General features: G+C 52.1%; 2 protein-coding genes and 1 pseudogene across 3 annotated transcripts in view; 1 reads left to right on the top strand and 2 right to left on the bottom strand.

The window, feature by feature from the left end:
* LOC115483959 (olfactory receptor 14I1-like) overlaps nt 1–14,177 on the bottom strand; it is a 205,102-nt pseudogene extending 190,925 nt beyond the window's left edge.
* The window catches only part of LOC115483858 (zinc finger protein 629-like), a 229,171-nt gene that overhangs the window by 17,081 nt on the left and 194,391 nt on the right, over nt 1–17,699 (bottom strand). The gene's annotated exons all lie outside the window — the stretch shown is intronic.
* LOC115484925 (zinc finger protein 208-like) overlaps nt 1–17,699 on the top strand; it is a 513,901-nt gene that overhangs the window by 325,984 nt on the left and 170,218 nt on the right. Inside the window, 2 exon segments of the mRNA XM_050984212.1 lie at nt 35–130; nt 1,345–1,349. Of these exon segments, the coding sequence (XP_050840169.1) occupies nt 35–130; nt 1,345–1,349 (101 nt within the window).

Genomic DNA, 17,699 nt, shown 5'->3' with positions numbered 1-17,699 from the left:
CTTCAAGCACAACTCCCAACCTCATCACCCACCGGCGCATCCACACTGGGGAGAGGCCCTACGAGTGTTCCCAGTGTGGGAAGAGCTTCACCTGTAGCTCTGCCTTGACCAGACACCAACGGAGGCACCGGTAAGGGAAGCCCTGCAAATACCCCCACTGCAGTGCTCTTCATGCACTGCTGCAGCTTCATCCCCTATTGGAGGTCCCACGTTGGGAAGAGCCTTGGTGATCCATGTTCCCCATGATCCATGCTGGGAAGACACCTGTACCTTTTCCTGCCCCTGCCAGTGACATGATGTGGGATTGAAGCACATGAGGGTCTGGCCATGGTGTGACATTACATTCACTCCCTCCTCAGGTCATTGCCAGGGAAAGGAAAGGGACTCTCTCTCTCTCTCTCTCTCTCCCTGAGGAGAAGGGTGTCCTTTCCAGAAAGGGGGAAATACATGGCCAGGAAGAGCCAGCCATTGATGTTGTAGTTTTCCCTGTAAATAGTTTTTCTTATTCCTTCTGTTATCAATATTTTTTTCTGTTCTTGTTTATTCTTCATCTTGTTTCTGTTGCCAATAAATTGTTCTTATTCCAGCCTGGGATCTTTGCCTCTTGTGCTTTCCATGAGAGGTAGGAGGGCAGTGAGGGCAGTGCAGTTTTAGCAGGAGCAGGAAATTGGGGAATCACATTCCTGAACCCCAGCCCATGGAAACTGAGCATCCCAGCGGGTCCCAGCCCTGGTTGCCATGGCAACAGCCTTGGGAGTAGGTCCCTGGCTGGGGCTGTGGGAACCTCTTCCCTCTGGTGCCCAGGGACAGGACTGGAGGGAACGGCTGCAGACGAGTCGGGGCAGGCTTAGGTTGGATCTCAGGGAAAGGTTTTTCCCCAGAGGCTGCTGGGGCCCTGCCCAGGCTCCCCAGGGAAGGGTCCCAGCTCCAGGGCTCTCTGAGCTCCAGCAGCGTTTGGACAGTGCTGCCAGGCCCAGGCTGGCATTGTTGGGGTGTCCTGTGCAGGGCCAGCAGTTGGACTTGAGGATCCTGATGGGTCCCTCCCAACTCAGCCAATTCTGTGGTTCTGGGATCCCTTGAGCTGGGGATGGGACTGCCAATGGTTGCCATGGCAACGGGCTCTGGCTGCAAGCCTGAGCTGGTGTCAATGGCAACCACCCCTGGCATGGGGCCTCCATGGAGCTGTCGAGGGACTGAGCATAGCAACAGGGGGCTGGTGATGGTTGCCATAGAAACTGACCATAGCAACAGGGGGCTGGTGATGGTTGCCATGGAAACTGACCATAGCAACAGGGGGCTGGTGATGGCTGCCTGCTGAGGATCAGATTTGTCACAGGCCCTCAGAGGGGGTCCATGGGGACTTTCCAAGAGTCTCCAGGCTTTTCAAGAGCTAGAATGTCACAGGCAGAGTCAGGGCCTCCATGGAGACCTCCCAGGGCTTTCTGGGGATGGTAAAGAGCCGTGTGGTCACAGGCAGTCACAGCCATTCCATGGTGACATCCCAGGGGACCATGCCCATCCCTACATGCCAGTGCCCATCCCGGGAAGAGCCCTGAGCACTGAGGGAGGGACAGGATCTGCCTTGCCAGGGGCTGGGGCTCAGGCCTTGGCCCTTTGCATTCCTGAAACACATCCAGGTGTGCTCAGCACCAGAGACACCTTTGCCTTGTTTGTCCCCAACTGTAATGGCTGCCTCCAGTGTTCTGCTCTACCTGGAGCCTGGGGACACTTTCTCAGTTGTGTTACTCAAAGGGATCTCTTCAAAGTACAAGAAACTTCAGTGTTTCAGTCTCACTTTGAATTCTTGAGAAGTTCTTTGAGCACTCTCTAAAGGACTGGGTCAGATGCAAAGAGCAGCAGAGCCCCAGAGGGTCATTCAAGTCCTTGTGCTGTGTCTGTGCTGCTGAGTTGGCCATGCCGTGCTCCTGTGTGACATCACAGGGGCTGTGTGACATCACAAGGGGCTGTGTGACATCACAAGAGGCCCTGTGACATCACAGGGGCTGTGTGACATCACAAGAGGCCCTGTGACATCACAGGGGCTCTGTGACATCACAGGTGGCTGTGTGACATCACAGGGGCTCTGTGACATCACAGGGGCTGTGTGACTTCACAAGAGGCCCTGTGACATCACAGGGGCTGTGTGACATCACAAGAGGCCCTGTGACATCACAAGGGGCCCTGTGACATCATAGGGGCTGTGTGAGGTCACTGGGGAGGTCACTCTGCCCTGTCCCTCCTCACAGCCCCCCCCAGAGAAGTCCAACCCTGCTCGTGCCCAGCAGGGTCCCCTGTCCCCCCGGGTCCCCCCGCCCCCGGTGCCGCAGCCTCCCCCAGAGGATGTTCCACAAGATCGACCCCAGAGCCGGACACGGGGACGGGGGGCCAGGGCCATGGGGGATGGGACAGGGGGACAGGGACCCCTGGCAGCGTCCCCGTGTCCCCCAAGGCCAGAGCCTGGGCCAGGGCTCCTTCAGCCTGATACAAACAAGGGCTTGAGAGCACTGAAAAAATCCCCAGCAAGGGATCAGCAAAAACCAGATTTAATATTAAGGGACAGCAGCACAAAGTTCCTTGGTAATAGTCACTCTGCTCCTTACTGGACACTTCAGGCACAGCAAGGAAACAAAGCAACAACAAAACCAAACAGAATCCAGGCAATCAAACCAGAAATGAACCAAGAACTGTCCCTGTGTGAGTGTGACAAACGGACAATTAGGGCAAGGATAAAAGGTTAACAGAGCTCAAACTTAACAGGACTTAACTTATACCTTAACCTTAACTGATACCTTCAACTTCACAATTTAGCAAAAGAACAGCACTTAACAGTATTTAACCTAACTTAAAACATATGACTTTGCAATTTAACAGAGGAATAACACTTACAATATTCAAGCTTAGCTTATAACTTATATTAAAGCTAACAACTTAGCAAAAGAACAACTCTCAGAAGCATTTAACTTAGCTCATACCTCATGACTGAACATTTCTTAGAGGCCTGACTGACTCAGCTCTCCAAGGCACTCAGACCCCTCAGAGAGCAGCATTTCTGCCCCATTTCCCCAGCACAGGCACTCCTGTGTGCACACAGACACACAGAGTCAGTGCAAGGCACCTGGGAGAAATTCCCCTGAGGGCAGGGAATGCTCCCTGTGGATGCTTTGGCATCTCCCCAGCAGGCCAAGGGCTGAGCCTGGAGCAGTGGGGGGATCAGCCCAGGCTCTGTGGTTGTTCAGGATCCCCGAGTGCAGCAAACGGGAGAGTTCCCGGCTGGGAGAGGCCCCACCCAGAGGGAGTCGCTGGCCCAGGAGAGCTCCAAGGGCTCCTTTTGGAGCGCTGTGTGCAGGGCCCCACGAGAGGGGCTGCAGTCCCAGCCATGGTTCATCCTGGCCACACTTGGCACCAGCAGCTTTCTTTGGCACTGTGAGAACAGGGATGTTGTGCCACGGAGGGAACAAAACCAGTTCCCAGGGCTGCTGGTAGAGAAAGCAGGAGCTGTTTGGGCAGCAGCAGTGCCTGGAGCAGACAGTGTTTGTGATGAGCTGAGAGGAGCTGAGCCCAGGGGCTGCTGGCCAAGGCCCAGGCCCAAGGAGCATTTCTGAGCTGGCAGGGCGGGCTGAGAAGGGGAGGGGGGAATGCAGCAGCACAGGGCCATGGAACCAAGGGACCAGTGTGACACTGTGGGGCCCTGTGAGACCAAGGGACCAGTGTGACACTGTGGGGCCCTGTGACACCAAGGGACCAGTGTGACACTGTGGGGCCCTGTGAGACCAAGGGACCATGTGACACTGGGGGCCTTGGAATCATGGAGAGCACTGTGACATTGCTGGGCCTCATGGAACCAAGGGGACTGTACTGACACTGTGTGCTCCATGGAATGTAGGGATCACTGACACTGAGGGACCCAATCAACCAAGGGTTCATTGTGACACTGCAGGGCCTCATGGAACTGTGGAGACCATTATGATACTTTGGGGTGTCCTGAAACCAAGGGGCCATTGTGACACTGCAAGACCCCATGGTCTCACAAGGTGCCAAAGGTCCATTGTGACATCTGCAAGGCCTCAGGGAACCTGATGGGAGAGACCATTGTGACACTTCACAGCCTCATGGAACCAAGGGACCTTTGTGACACTGTGGGGCACCGTGGCACCAAGGAGACCATTGTGACACTACCAGGGCCCATGGAATAAGCAAAGCATTGTGACACTGTGAGGCCTCATGGCACCTGTGAGACCATTGTGACCCTGGAGGTCTCCACAGAACCAAGAGGGACACTGTGATACTGTGGGGGCTCGTGAAACCAAGAGGCCTTTGTGACACTGCAGGGCTGCATGGAACCAAAGCTCCAGGGTGATACAGAGGGGCCTCCTGTCATCAATGGTCCATTGTGACACTGTGGAGCCAAAGGAGATCATTGTGACACTGCAAAACCCCAGGATCCAAAAGACCATTGTGACACTGCAGGGCCTCATGGAATGATTTGAGGACCATTGTGACACTTCATGGGGCCTTCTGGAACATAGGGGCCATTGTGACACTGTGGGACCCCATGGAACCAAGGTGCCATTGTGACACTTGCAGGGCCCCATCAAACCAAGGGAACACAGAACAGGTCTGGCTGGTTTGGCCTCCAGGGAGCTGCCTGACTGGTCCAGCTGACCTTGGCACGTTGAGAGTCTCTTCTCATCTGCTACTGAAACATGGGCTCCATGCTTTCCGTCCTATGGAAAAGAACTGTCCTTCTCCTCCAGGCACCCATGGCCAGAATTGGGATTTCAACTCCACATTTCCTTATAGTCCAGGGATTGTTCCCATAGGAATATTGCCAGGACAAGTCTGGCTGGCAGTGGTTTCACGAGGGTCACCTCTCATCTGTCCCCAAAACATTGGGGAAGGCTCCGTGCTTTCCTTCCTATGGAAAAGAACTGTCCTGTTCTCCAGGGACCCATGGCTGAGATTGGGTTCCACCTCTCAAATTTCCTATATCCAACGACCGCTCCCAGACAAAATCTGCAATTCCTGACAATTCTGGCTGGCCTTGGACTAGTGAGGCTCTCACCTGCCTTCCAAACACTAGGGCTACAGGCTTTCCTTCCTATGGAAAAGAATTGTCCTTCTCCTGCAGGTGCCCATGGCCAGAAATGGGATTTCACCTCCAACATTGCCTGTTGTGAGAGACTGGAGGAGATTGTTGGCTCAAAAGATTTTGTGTGGGGAGAGGAAGGGGCAGGTCCAGCCTTGCCCTGCCCTGGAACCCCAGCCCTGCCCTGCCCTGGAACCCCAATCCCCCCAGAGCCTCCATCCCAGCCCAGCAGTGTCTGCCAGTCCCTGGCACAGCACAGGCAATGCTCCACAGCCACCTCTGGAGTCCCAGCCCAGCTCCTGAGTGACCAAATGAGCCCAAGTCCCACCTGAAGGAAGGTCCCAGGAAGACCAAGGGCTATTGAAGGCTGACCACAAGGCAAGCACACAGCTTGACCCTGCATCCTCTTGGAATTTCCATCTGAACACTGCTGGAATCCAGGAGTTGGTAGCTGTGTGTGTGCTCCTCTGTATCTTTTTTGTCTTTCTCTCTTTCTGTGTCTTCTCTTCTGTTTCTGTGCTCCTGCAAATTTTGATTAACATTAAATTGAACAGGCTTAGAGTTTGTGAAGTTGAATGGGCCAAGTCAATGCTTTGAGAAGTGTTTTTGTTGATTGAATGTCTGTGTAGTTTGACATGAGAAGAATTTTCAAAAGTAATACAAAACTTTTTGTGTAACTGACAATCTGTTAAACCACTAGAGATACTGAACATGCCTCTGTGAAACACATATGTTAAAGACTAAAAAACCCAGGAACCTCCTCTTTCTTTTCCAGTCAACAAAGAAGCAGCAGGCCCTGGCCCCAGCCCCCATCTCAACCAAACCAAACCAAACCAAACCAAACCAACCAACCAAACCAAACCAAACCAAACCAAACCAAACCAAACCAAACCAAACCAAACCAAACCAAACCAAACCAAACCAAACCAAACCAGCAGCCCTGCCGTGGGCTGAGCCCCTTCCCCCTCCCCAGGCTCCCCCCCCCATCTGGCCCCATTCTGACCAAACCAAACCCCAACAACTCCCAAACAGGAAAACAAAAGAGGCTACAAAACCCCAACCAGAACAAAGCCAGCCACAGCTTTTAAAATCTTACCATCAAGTCCCCTCCCCCCAACACAACTCAAACTAAAAACTCCTACAACCTACACAAAATAACCCTACAACTAAAATTAAACACAAAAAACCCCAAAAACCAACCATAAAACCAATCCTAACACAACCCAACCACAACTTCCACCACAAGTTACTGGCAGGTCAGGTGTTAATCCTTTCAATACTTCAATCCTCCCTCAAGTAAAAGAAAAACAAAATACAAGCATATAAAAAACAACATAAAACCATCAAAGTCAGTAAAGAAGAAATTAAATCCCAATTAAAAAAGAAGAAAAATACCTTAATCTTAAAACTAAAATCCTCCTATAAACTATAAATAAAAAACTCTTTTTCTTATAACACATAAAACTATAAAAAAATCAAATTAATATGAAAAAAAACCTCCATGATAAAATAAACAAATGTTAAAATAACTGTAATTTCATCAAAAGTTTAAACAGGAAAAAAAAAGTAATCCAGTATCCCCAAGAGAAGATCTCTATTCCCAGAGATAAAAATAATTTAAAAATTAAATAATGAAAACTTTTACCTTTAAAAAACTAATCTTTAAAACAATACCCCATAAGTCAACATGGCCCATCAACAAGCTGTAAAAAAGCTTGTAGCAATAAAAACAACTTCACAATAACAAAGTTCCCCAGACAACTGTTATCCATGACAAAATAGAGAACCACAAAAAACCTACATTTTCCTCTTGTAAAAAAATCTCCATAACCTTAAAGAAAACTTCTCTCCCAAAGTAAACTAAAAAAAGACTATTCTAGAAATAGTAAACAAACTAGAAATTTTTAGTTTGTTTCTTTACATTGCCAGTAAAAAAAAAGTTGTAAAGAAAAAAAAGTGTTCTAAAGTTTATTTTAATTCTTACTACCTTTTTTCTTTTTTATTTAATAAAATTTTCTTTATACCCTTTTAAAATTTTAAGCCTACTTACCTTCTCCTAATCCTATCTCACAACAAAATAAATGCATAAATAATTAACTGACACTAAAACTCACCACACTCATCAATCCATTAATTAGAGAAATCTCAAGATTAGAAAAATCTTAAATTAACAAACCAAAACCACTACAATGTCATAATAAACCTTTTGCCAAAGTTTCTCTGATTTTCTAAAGTTCCCAGTAAAGGCTGTTTTGTTTTTTGAGCTCCTCAGAATCTCTTGTTGGTATTTCTCCAGTGAGTCCAACTCAGAGTACACAAACAATTGTAATTCCTTTTAAATGTCTCCTTGAGAGAATTGTTTTGGGGATGGGGGTCAGGGCTTGTCTGTCCTGCTTGGCCCAGCCCAGGCAGGGCTTTCCCAGCCCCATTCCACACTCCATTTCCCAGCTGGAGCCCCTGGTGCCTCTGAGTTGTGCTGCCCCAGCCCCAGGGACGCTCTCCTTGTCTGCCCATTCCCCCAGGGGCTCTGGGCAGGGATGGCCTCAGTGGGGGCTGCTGACATCCTCAGCACCTTGGGGGCTGCTGCTGAATTTCACTGCTCCAGAGCCTTGTTCAGCCTTCAGCTCTTCAGTGCAGGAATTCAGTCTCCCAGGGCTCATTAACATTCAGAACACCTTAACAAGCCAAGCCTCTGGGAATAATTTGATTTTAATTTTCAAATCCTTTGTGGTTAATTGACAGATTTCAGTAGTGTATTCAAACTGAATATATTCTATTTAAAAAGACAGTGAGAAAAGATTTTTTAGGTCCTGTTTAGGTTTTTTTTCCCTGTTAATAAATTGATATGTGCAATCAACAATTGACACTGAATCCAAGTACCTCCTCATGCAGTTTGAATAGATATGAAAATCAAGACCCTTCATGGCTGACAATCAATCAGACTCTGTCCCTACCCCCACCCCACCATTTCCCCCATCCAAGCCCTGGCACTCAGAGCAGCCTTGTGCAAATCTGAGCTCCCTCCAGCCCAGGCTGCACCTGCAGCTTTCAGCTCCTTGGCTCCAACTCCCACCTGCTCTCCTTGGAGAAGGAGCTGCCTGAGACACAGAGGGATGTTCATTTCTTGTCAGCCAACAAAGCCAAGGGAAGGCACAGCTCCATCAAATGCAAAAGTCATTCCTCTGCTGGATAATAAATCCACTTTCCACAGCAGACATTCTCAGAGCAATGGAAAACACCTTCTGTGCCCAGCACAGTTCCCAAGGACCCCCCAAATCCTCCCTGCCCCAACTCTGCCCACATTTGCTCTTTGCACACACACCAGTCACAGGCTGAAGTCAGGAGCTCCCTCCATGCCCAGAGGGAGGAAAAGAGAGAAAAGGGATGAAGAGCTCTCCTGTTCAGAGCCAAGGTCCAAGAACAGCCCCTGCAGTGGGAACCACAACTCCTCAGGTTTGTGTCCTTTGGGCTCAGGGACAGGTGACACTCAGAGGCACAGAAAGGTTTCTGGCCAACAAACACAAGCTGAACATTTGAAAAGTTTAATAACCATCACAGCTCTTCCCTCCACTCTCTGTGATGTCCCAGCAGCCTCTGACATCTCCATCATCCCCCAAGAATTTCTGTATAGGAACAGTTTTAGACAAAGACATAAGGAAAGATAATTGTGTTATAGATATAAACACAAGTAGGATGTTGATTATTGATATATTTATTTCAACTTCAGAAATATTGAGCAACGTCTTGCAGCTCAAAGCATGAAACCAGTGAGCTGAGAGGCACTTGAATGACCAGAGAGCACCTCAAACAGGAAATCTGAGAGCTGTAGGAAGTACATAGATCCATGCCCTAAATGAAGAGATATCCTTCAATACAGCCATTTCAACAAGAGAGCAGAATACACATGAAGGAAGAGGGAGAGGAAATAATAAACAGAATACTGGTGACACCAGCAGAAGGAAGATCAGTATTTCTCTTCCTGCCATCAGTACACCTGCAGGAAATTCCTGTTCCTGGTGGGAAAACACTACAATTTCATTAAAGTTCTCAGATGACCCAGATTATTAAAATGTGCCTGTATATTAGTAAAATAAAAGGCATTAAAACCTCTGTCCCTTTCCAGGCAGACATCAGCTGTGTGCCCATGAACAGGCAGTGCCACTTGTGCCCTGAGGTGCCCGGCTGGGATTGGATCTCTCCCAGAGCACCTGAGGGAGAGCAGAGCACCTTGCAAGCTGCAGGTCCCTGACAGCCCCACAGGGCTCCTGTCCCATCAACATCTGCTCTGCTCCAGTCTGGAACAGGGCCCAGCATGGTGCCGGGATGATCAGAGGGCTGAGGTGTGTGCTGGAATTCAATGCCCTCCCCATCCCACAGCAGCCCTGCATTTCCCTCCTGCAGCCTTGGTCTCCAGCACAGCCATGGAGGCTCTTTGGGCTCTGGGCTGTTCCTGCAGCCCCCAAGGGCAGCTGAGCTCTGCCTTTGGCACAGTCAGCCCTGGCCAGCGCAGGCCATGCTCAGCAATTCCCTGTGTGTGCCTGGCCTTGCTGTCAGCCCCGGCAGCGGCTGCGTGGCCCCTTTGTGGCCTGTGCTGGCCCAGCCATGGTGGCACAGTCCCTACCATGAAGAGTCTTGATTAATGTGTCTCCTTATAAAGGAAAAAAGCCCAGAATTTTCTCTCCTCCATTTAGCAAAAAGACACAACATAGGACCTTTTCGACTCCCCCCCATACTAAAGCCACCCATTTAGACAGAAGCCAAAAGGTCCTGCCTAAATAATGAACTAGAAAAAGAAGAGAACAAAAGAAATAATCACTTCTGTGGGGTGTTTTAGCAGGAGCAAGAACGTCTTGCCCCTAGGTCAGCTTTTCACTGCAAGAGCTTTGTAATTTTGACTTTTACTGAAACTTTTCTTTTTCCAACACTACCTCAGAAGCCATCCTGTTAATTTCATGCCATTTGAGGTATCTGGGCTATCTCAGGTATGGTAGGTTCTCTGAGAGCTCGTAAGGACTAGCTTGAATAAAAACCATATAAACTCAGTCCTCTGGTCTGTGGGACAAGGTGGTGTTGGGTCCCAGGTTGGACTTGATGCTCTCCAAGGTCTTTTCCAGCCTGGCTGATTCTCTGATGATTGTGACACTGCAGGGCCCTGGGGAAGCAAGGGGCCATTGTGACACTGCAGGGCCTGGTGGCACTGAGAGGACCATGGTGACACTGTGTATGACATGGCAGCACAGAGCCAAGGGGCCAGGGTGACACTGTGGGGCTGAAAGGAAGCAAGGAGTCCATGGTGACAGTCTGGGACCTGGTGGAACCACAGAGGCCACTGTGACCCTGCAGGGCCTTGTGGAACCATGCAGAGCATTGTGACAGAGCAGGACCTGGTGTCATGATGGGGCCATTGTGACACTGCAGGGCCCCATGGAACCAGGGAGCCAGTGCTGCTCCTCAGGGACTCCTGGAATGAAGGAAACATGTTTGACACTGTGGTGGCCCTTGGGACCAAGAGGCCATTGTGACACTGTGGAACCAAAGAGAGCATTGCTGCACTGCCAGACCTCATGGAACCAAGGATCCATTGGGACACTGCAGGGCCTTGGGGAACAAAGGATTCATTGTGACACTGTGGGGCCCAAGGATCCAAGGGACTTTAAGACACCAAAGGGGCCGCTGGAGCCAAAAGAACTTTGTGACACTGGGGGAACTCATGAAATCATGGAGACCATTGTGACACTTGGGGACCTCCATGGAACCGTGGTGACACCAAGTTGTCTGGGAGTGTGGATCTGCAGGAGGGTAGGAGGGCTCTGCACAGGGCCCTGGACAGGCTGGATCCAGGGCCCAAAACCAAGGTCAGGTTAAACAAGTCCAAGTGCTGGGTCCTGCACTTTGGCAACAACAACCCCTGCAGCACTACAGGCTGGGGACAGAGTGGCTGGACAGCAGCCAGGCAGAAAGGGACCTGCAGGGACTGATGGATAGCAGGCTGGACATGAGCCAGCAGTGTGCCCAGGTGGCCAAGAAGGCCAATGGCTCCTGGCCTGGATCAGGAATGGTGTGGCCAGCAGGAGCAGGGCAGTGATTCTTCCCCTGTGCTGGGCACTGGTTGGGCAGCACCTCGAGTGCTGTGTCCAGTTCTGGGCCCCCAATTTAGGAAGGACATGGAGGGGCTGGAGCGTGTCCAGAGAAGGGCAACAAGGCTGGGGAGGGGTCTGGAACACAAGTCCTGTGAGGAGCGGCTGAGGGAGCTGGGGTTGTTTATCCTGGAGAAGAGGAGGCTCAGGGGAGACAAGGCAGTGTCAGGGCACAGGTTGGACTTGATGATCTCCAAGGTCTTTTCCAACCTTGCTGATTCTGGGATTCTCTGAAACCACCCTTGGAGCAGTTGCAGGATGAGCCCTGGGCCTCCTCTTCAGAAGCTCCAGCAGCCCAGGTCCCTCAGCTTCTCCTGCCAGCCCCAAAGCCCATCCTGTCAGTCCTGCAGAGCCTCTGCAGCTCCTCCTCATTGCCCAGAACAGGGAGCCCCAGAGCCAGACACAGCAGCCCAGATGTGCCCCCCTGGCCTGGGGTGCCTCTGGCAAGGGAGCAGCAGGAGGCACTGCAGGAGCCTGCAGACAATTCCTGCAGCACTTGTAGGATGATCCTGCTCCCCAAGGGACGTTCCCATGGTGCCAAGTCAGGAACTGCAATGGGGAGTGGGGCCAGAGAGGAAAGGGCAAACAGGGATGGGCTGTTTGCAGGGGAGGGAACAGGGGTGGGCAAGAGGAAGAAATTTGTAGCAGGAAGAGTAAAGAAAGCAAAGGTGAAGCCAAGGAAATGCTCAGGGCAGTTTGGGGGTGGCTGCCAGGCAGCCCTGGCTCTGAGCAACAGCGTCTGCAGTGGGACAGGAAACTCCCAGCTGATGGGAACAAACTTTCTGGCTGACTGCAGAGGCCAGGACAAAGCTGAGTGGTTTCCCTGGTGTCCCCCAGCCCTTGCTGGCCCCAGGGGCTGATGGCATTTGTGCTCCCTCAGGTTCATGTCCCCACACCAACAGCATGGGGGTGCTCCCCCTGCTCTGTGCAATGCAAACAGGGGCTCCTGAGCCAGTGCTGCCGTGTCTGTGCCTGCAAGGATGGGGCACCTGTGTGAGCTGGGGGAGAGGCCAGGGCTGCAGAGGGGGGATGTTGTTGGCAGCTCCATGAGGACGCTCTGGGACGCTGCCCTGGGCTGTCCAGCGCACTGGGGATGGATCAGCCCCTGCTCTGCTGCTCCTTCCCATCTCCCCCAGGGCCCTTGCAGAGCCCCAGCCATGCTGTTTGCCCCCAGCCTGCCCACGGCCACCCTGGGGCTGCTCACGGGGGTTTTCTGTGCTGAGCATTGGCCTGGGTGTGTTCTTGAGAGAGCCTGGGCAAGGAGCCTGGAGCCCCCAGGGCCTGGCCTGAGGTGTCAGCGCTGCCCCAGCAGTGCCCATGGCCTGTCCCTGCTGCAGCCCTGGCACTGCCACCCCCAGGGCTGTGCCCGGCCCCGAGAGCACTCAGGCCCTACAGCAACACCAGGGCCACCAGGGCAGCGGGGCAGGGCCACGGGAGCAGCACTGGCAACACCAAGTGCTGCTGCTGCTGGGCACAGCTGCTGTGCCAGCACTGATCTGCCCCCAGCTCTGCACACAGACATTGCTGCTGCAGCTCCAGAGAAGGCAACAAAAGGGCATCTCTGCAGAAAACTTTGCTGGGAGATCCTTTAGTTCCTTTAAAGCCACCGAGAGCGCAGCCCCTCATTGACACAGTCTGTGGCCACAGGGAAGGTGGAGAGAAACAAAATGAGAAATGGCACAAACAATGACATTTCTTTGTGGACAATATTAAAAAATAAAACAAAGAAAAAGAACCTCCAAAATGAAACCAACAAGAAGTATCAAAGATTACTTTTATTACAAGTGATTTGCAGAAATTGGCCAGCAGTTTAATGTTCCTGAAACCATCCAGTCATCAGTCTCCACACTGCAGCCTTGAGCTCCTGGTTCCTCAGGCTGTAGATGAGGGGGTTCAGGGCTGGAGGCACCACCGAGTACAGAACTGACAGGGCCAGATCCAGGGATGGGGAGGACATGGAGGGGGGCTTCAGGTAGGCAAAATGTACAGTGCTGATGAACAGGGAGACCACAGCCAGGTGAGGGAGGCAGGTGGAAAAGGCTTTGTGCCGTCCCTGCTCAGAGGGGATCCTCAGCACAGCCCTGAAGATCTGCACATAGGAGAAAACAATGAACACAAAACAACCAAATGCTAAACAGGCACTAACAGCAAGAAGCCCAAGTTCCCTGAGGTAGGATTTGGAGCAGGAGAGCTTGAGGATCTGTGGGATTTCACAGAAGAACTGGCCCAGGGCATTGCCATGGCACAGGGGCAGGGAAAATGTATTGGCTGTGTGCAGCAGAGCATGAGAAAGGCACTGGCCCAGGCAGCTGCTGCCATGTGGGCACAAGCTCTGCTGCCCAGGAGGGTCCCGTGGTGCAGGGGTTTGCAGATGGACACAGAGCGGTCGTAGCACATGATGGTCAGGAAGCAAAACTCTGCTGAGATGAAGAAAGCAAAAAAAAGAGCTGTGCAGCACATCCTGTGTAGGAGATGGTCCTGGTGTCCCAGAGGGAATTGTGCATGGCTTTAGGGGACAGTGGTGCAGATGGAGCCCAGGTCAGTGAGGGCCAGGTTGAGCAGGAAGAAGAACATGGGCGTGTGCAGGTGGTGGCCGCAGGCTACGGCGCTGATGATGAGGCCGTTGCCCAGGAGGGCAGCCAGGGAGATGCCCAGCAAGAGGCAGAAGTGCAGGAGCTGCAGCAGCCGCGTGTCTGCCAATGCCAGCAGGAGGAAGTGGCTGATGGAGCTGCTGTTGGACATTTGCTGGTCCCCATGTGCCATTTGCTGGGGCTGCACATGAGGACCTGTTCATGGAGAAAGGACAGAGACAAGTCAGGAGAGGCTGCTTTGAGCCAGTCCTGGGCCATTCCCCAGAGACTGCCCCGCTGGACTCATCCATGCTTGTTCCTGCACTGGGGAAAATCTTCACCCAGGTCCCTGCCTGAGCTCCAGTTGTGCTGGCTGAGTGTGCCAGGAGCAGCCAGGCCTGTGCGTGGGGGCTCTTGAGGAGCCATCCCTGTCCCACTGCCCTGGGTTTGTGATCCTGTGGGAGAGGGACAAGGCTGGATATTCAGGATTTGTCAGGGGAATTACTCCTACTGCAGACAGGCTTGGTAGCATCTGCACTCCCATTTTTAAAGGAAATACATGGCAGGAGTTGGTTTTAGAAATTCTTTTCCTACCCACACATCATTCCTGGTTCTCTGAGGTCAGAAATCCACAACATTTCTGCTGCTCTCAGAGTTTGCCACTGAGAGATGTGAGAGGCAAAGGATTCCCTGTGGCTGAGGGAAGGTGAGGGGCTGGATGGGCTTGTTCCCACTGCCCTGGCTTTGCACCTTTGGCTGCAATCAGAGCACAATCACACTCCCGGGCCACCCTGGGATAAACCAGACCCTGCCTAGAGCAGAAGGGTCCCTCAGTGTCTCATCCTCTCCAAAGGTCCCTGGGCAGGGTCTCGGCACCCCCTTTTGCCAAGGACACTCACGGCTCCCTTGGCAAACCCAACAGCATTTCCCCAGCTGTGGCAGCTCTGCCCTTCCCCGTGGGGACATTCAGGGAACTCCCTGAGGCTCTGGCACAGATTTGCACCCAGGAGGGCAGCTCAGAGTTTGGAAGGGCACAGCAAGGAGATCCCTGTGTGTGCCCATGATGGGATCTCAGGGAGGGGGCTCAGCTCATTCCCCTTTCCCATGGACTGCTTTGCCCACAGCCACACAGGTGCCAGGGAAGCTTGGACACCCCATTCCCATGGACAGACCCCTGCCTGGCAGGAATGCCAAGGGCAGTGCCTGACTCAGCTGCTGCAAATGCCAGAGCCTCCCTGGGAGCAGCAGATAACAGTGACAATATCAGGGCAGTGCAGAAACAAGAGGAGATGTTGAGGGCAGGGCAGAGACAGCCGGGCACTCAGGACAGTGTTCCCGTGCCCAGCTGTGCCCAGCACCTCCCACACACCAGCAGTGCCCTCCTGCCCCCAGCACTGCTCTCTTAAGCCCCCTCTCCCTCCCTGAGCATCTCCCTGGGCCTGGACATTTCCTCCTGAGAGGAGCCTTGTCCCTGCCAGTGCTCACAGAGCCCATCCCACCCTGTGTGCCCTGGCCCCGGCCCTACAGAAACCTGCCTGTGTGCAGGGCCCTGGCTGGGGCAGGCTCTGTGTGCAGGTGGGCAAGGGCAGCTCAGGAGAGCCCTGCTGGGCCCTGCAGAGGTGATGCTGCTGCTGTCCAGGGCTGAGGAGTGCCTGAGGGCCCTTTGGGAGGCTCCCAGCAGAGAGACTGACCACCCAAAGTTACAGTTCTGGAGTCTCTGTAAATGTTCAAACATTCCTTGGATGATCCTGTGTGTCCCTTTCAACTCAGAGTGTTCTGTGATTCTGGGATTACAATTCTTGTTCTGCTTCTCTCATCCCCCTGTGGTCTATAATCAAAAGAGAAAAAAACCCTTGCAACAGTGTTAGAACAGTAAAGTACAAACCAGACATTTATTGGAAGCTTCCAGGTGTCCCAGTGGGGATGGGGCACACCCAGCCCCTGGTTTCAACAGTTTATTAAGATTGATAAATTAGGATATTTAACAGGAACATCCAGTAGCAGATTCAGTTGCCCCAGTTACACACCCCTGGGTCAACCCATTGGAGTAGGTCCAAGGGCTTCTTTGCCTTCACTTTTTGCTATGACTGCTCACATTCTGATCAAAAACCAAAATGCTCTTTTTGTAGGTTCTCTTCCTGATAATAAGATGATACAGTATTTCAGGAATGTATTTAGACAGTCAGCTTATTGTTCTAAAATCTAAGAGAAAGGTTAGGGAACGTACTTGATTTAATTAAGGATTATAGTTACAGAAGTATATAATAGTAGTTTAAAAGAGTTAATTAAGAGTTTAATGAGTTAAGTAAGGATTATAGTTTTATAATCATATAATAGTAATTTAAAGAGATATGAATATATGAAAAAATACAGAAAAAGCAAAAATCTTTTTTTCATCAGCCCAACTTTCCCATCCCTGTCCAAGCAGGAAATTGATACCTCACTCAGGAAAGCTCCTGATCTTTCCAGCAATCCCCGGCTTACCTTCCTTTGGGAAGTGCCCTCCGGAGCTGTGCCCAGGCTGGTCTGGAGCTGGGAGCAGCCCTGCCCCACCCAGCCCCTCTCAGCAGCAGCACCTGCCCTGCTCAGGGTGGCTCCTTCCCCCCACAGCTTCTCCCCAGTGCTGGGAGCAGCTGCCAGGGCTGGCTGAGAGCTGTCCCTGGCAGGCAGCAGAGTCCCTGCCCCAGCACAGCGCCCTGGGCTGCAGGACCCTGCTCTGCAGGACAGCCCTGGGCACCCCTGGCTGCTCTGCACAAGAGACAATCAGAGAATGTACTCACAGGGTCTGCAGGCATTGGGATGTTCCAGCTTTAGGAGATCACTCCAGGAGCTGCAGCTGCATTGTCCTGCAGCCAGAGGTTCCTGTGCCAAGGGCTGGCAGTGATTGTGCCCCAGGCACTTCTCAGCACCTTCCCAGCCCTGACTGATTGAAGCTCTCTGTGCCTCTGTGCTGTGCCCGGGGTGGCTGCAGGCAGTGCCCCAGCCCTGCTGGGCTGGGAGAAGAGCTGCTCATCAAGAGAAATGTGCTTTTGAAGCTCTTCTTGGTTACCAGGAGCTGCCTCTGTGCCAGGAGCCCAGCCCAGCTCAGCAGCACAGACACAGCACAAGGACTTTAATGAGCCTCTGGGGCTTTGTGCTCAGGCCCTGAACATCAGTCCCTGAGAGGGAGCTGAAGAAACCTCTCCAGAACTCCAAGTCAGAATCCAACTCCAAAGTTTCTTTCACTTTTAATGGGTCCCACTGAGGGACACCACTGAGAAAGTGTCCCCAGGCCCCAGGCAGAGCAGAGAACTGCAGGCACTGATGACAGGTGGGGACAAAGAGAAGCCAAGTCTTGGTGCCCTGGGCCACAGCAGGGTCTGTGCCACCAAGGGCTGGGAGGAGACACCTTGTCCTCAGGCACTGGGGCCTCCTGGCACAGCCCCAGCCAGGCTGGGCCCTGTCAGCCCCTTGTCCTGCCCTCAGCATTCCCCCCCTAGCCCACATCCCAGTGGCCTCAAGGATCTGCTGGAAGGAGTCCCTGGGGAGCCTTGCTCAGCAATGGCCCTGGGGGCTCCTGATTGCTCCCAGGGACTGCAGGTTTTTCAAAGGACTTTGGGTTTGGCTTTTGCCTTGGAGTTACTGAGATGTTTGTGCAATCATGGCCTCCAATTATCTACTGTAATTAGTCCCTGGAGAGGCTTTGTCATTAAAAACACTCAGTTGTGCTCATTAATGCTTCAAGGTACTTCAGTTATTTTAAGGTACGTGGTGTTTCCCTTTTGATACAGACTCTGGGAGAGGTTTTTTCCAATCATGGCCCCAAATATCTGCTTTAATGAGTCCCTTGAGAGATTTATATTGACACTCTGTGGGGCTCATTATTACTTTGAGATATTCAGGGGTGTTTAAGGTACTTTGGATTTT

The sequence above is a fragment of the Serinus canaria genome, chromosome 25 (assembly GCF_022539315.1).
Source record: "Serinus canaria isolate serCan28SL12 chromosome 25, serCan2020, whole genome shotgun sequence".
Classification (NCBI taxonomy): domain Eukaryota; kingdom Metazoa; phylum Chordata; class Aves; order Passeriformes; family Fringillidae; genus Serinus; species Serinus canaria.
The sequence above is the reverse complement of the archived record's forward strand: the minus strand, read 5'-3'. Positions and strand labels throughout refer to the sequence as shown.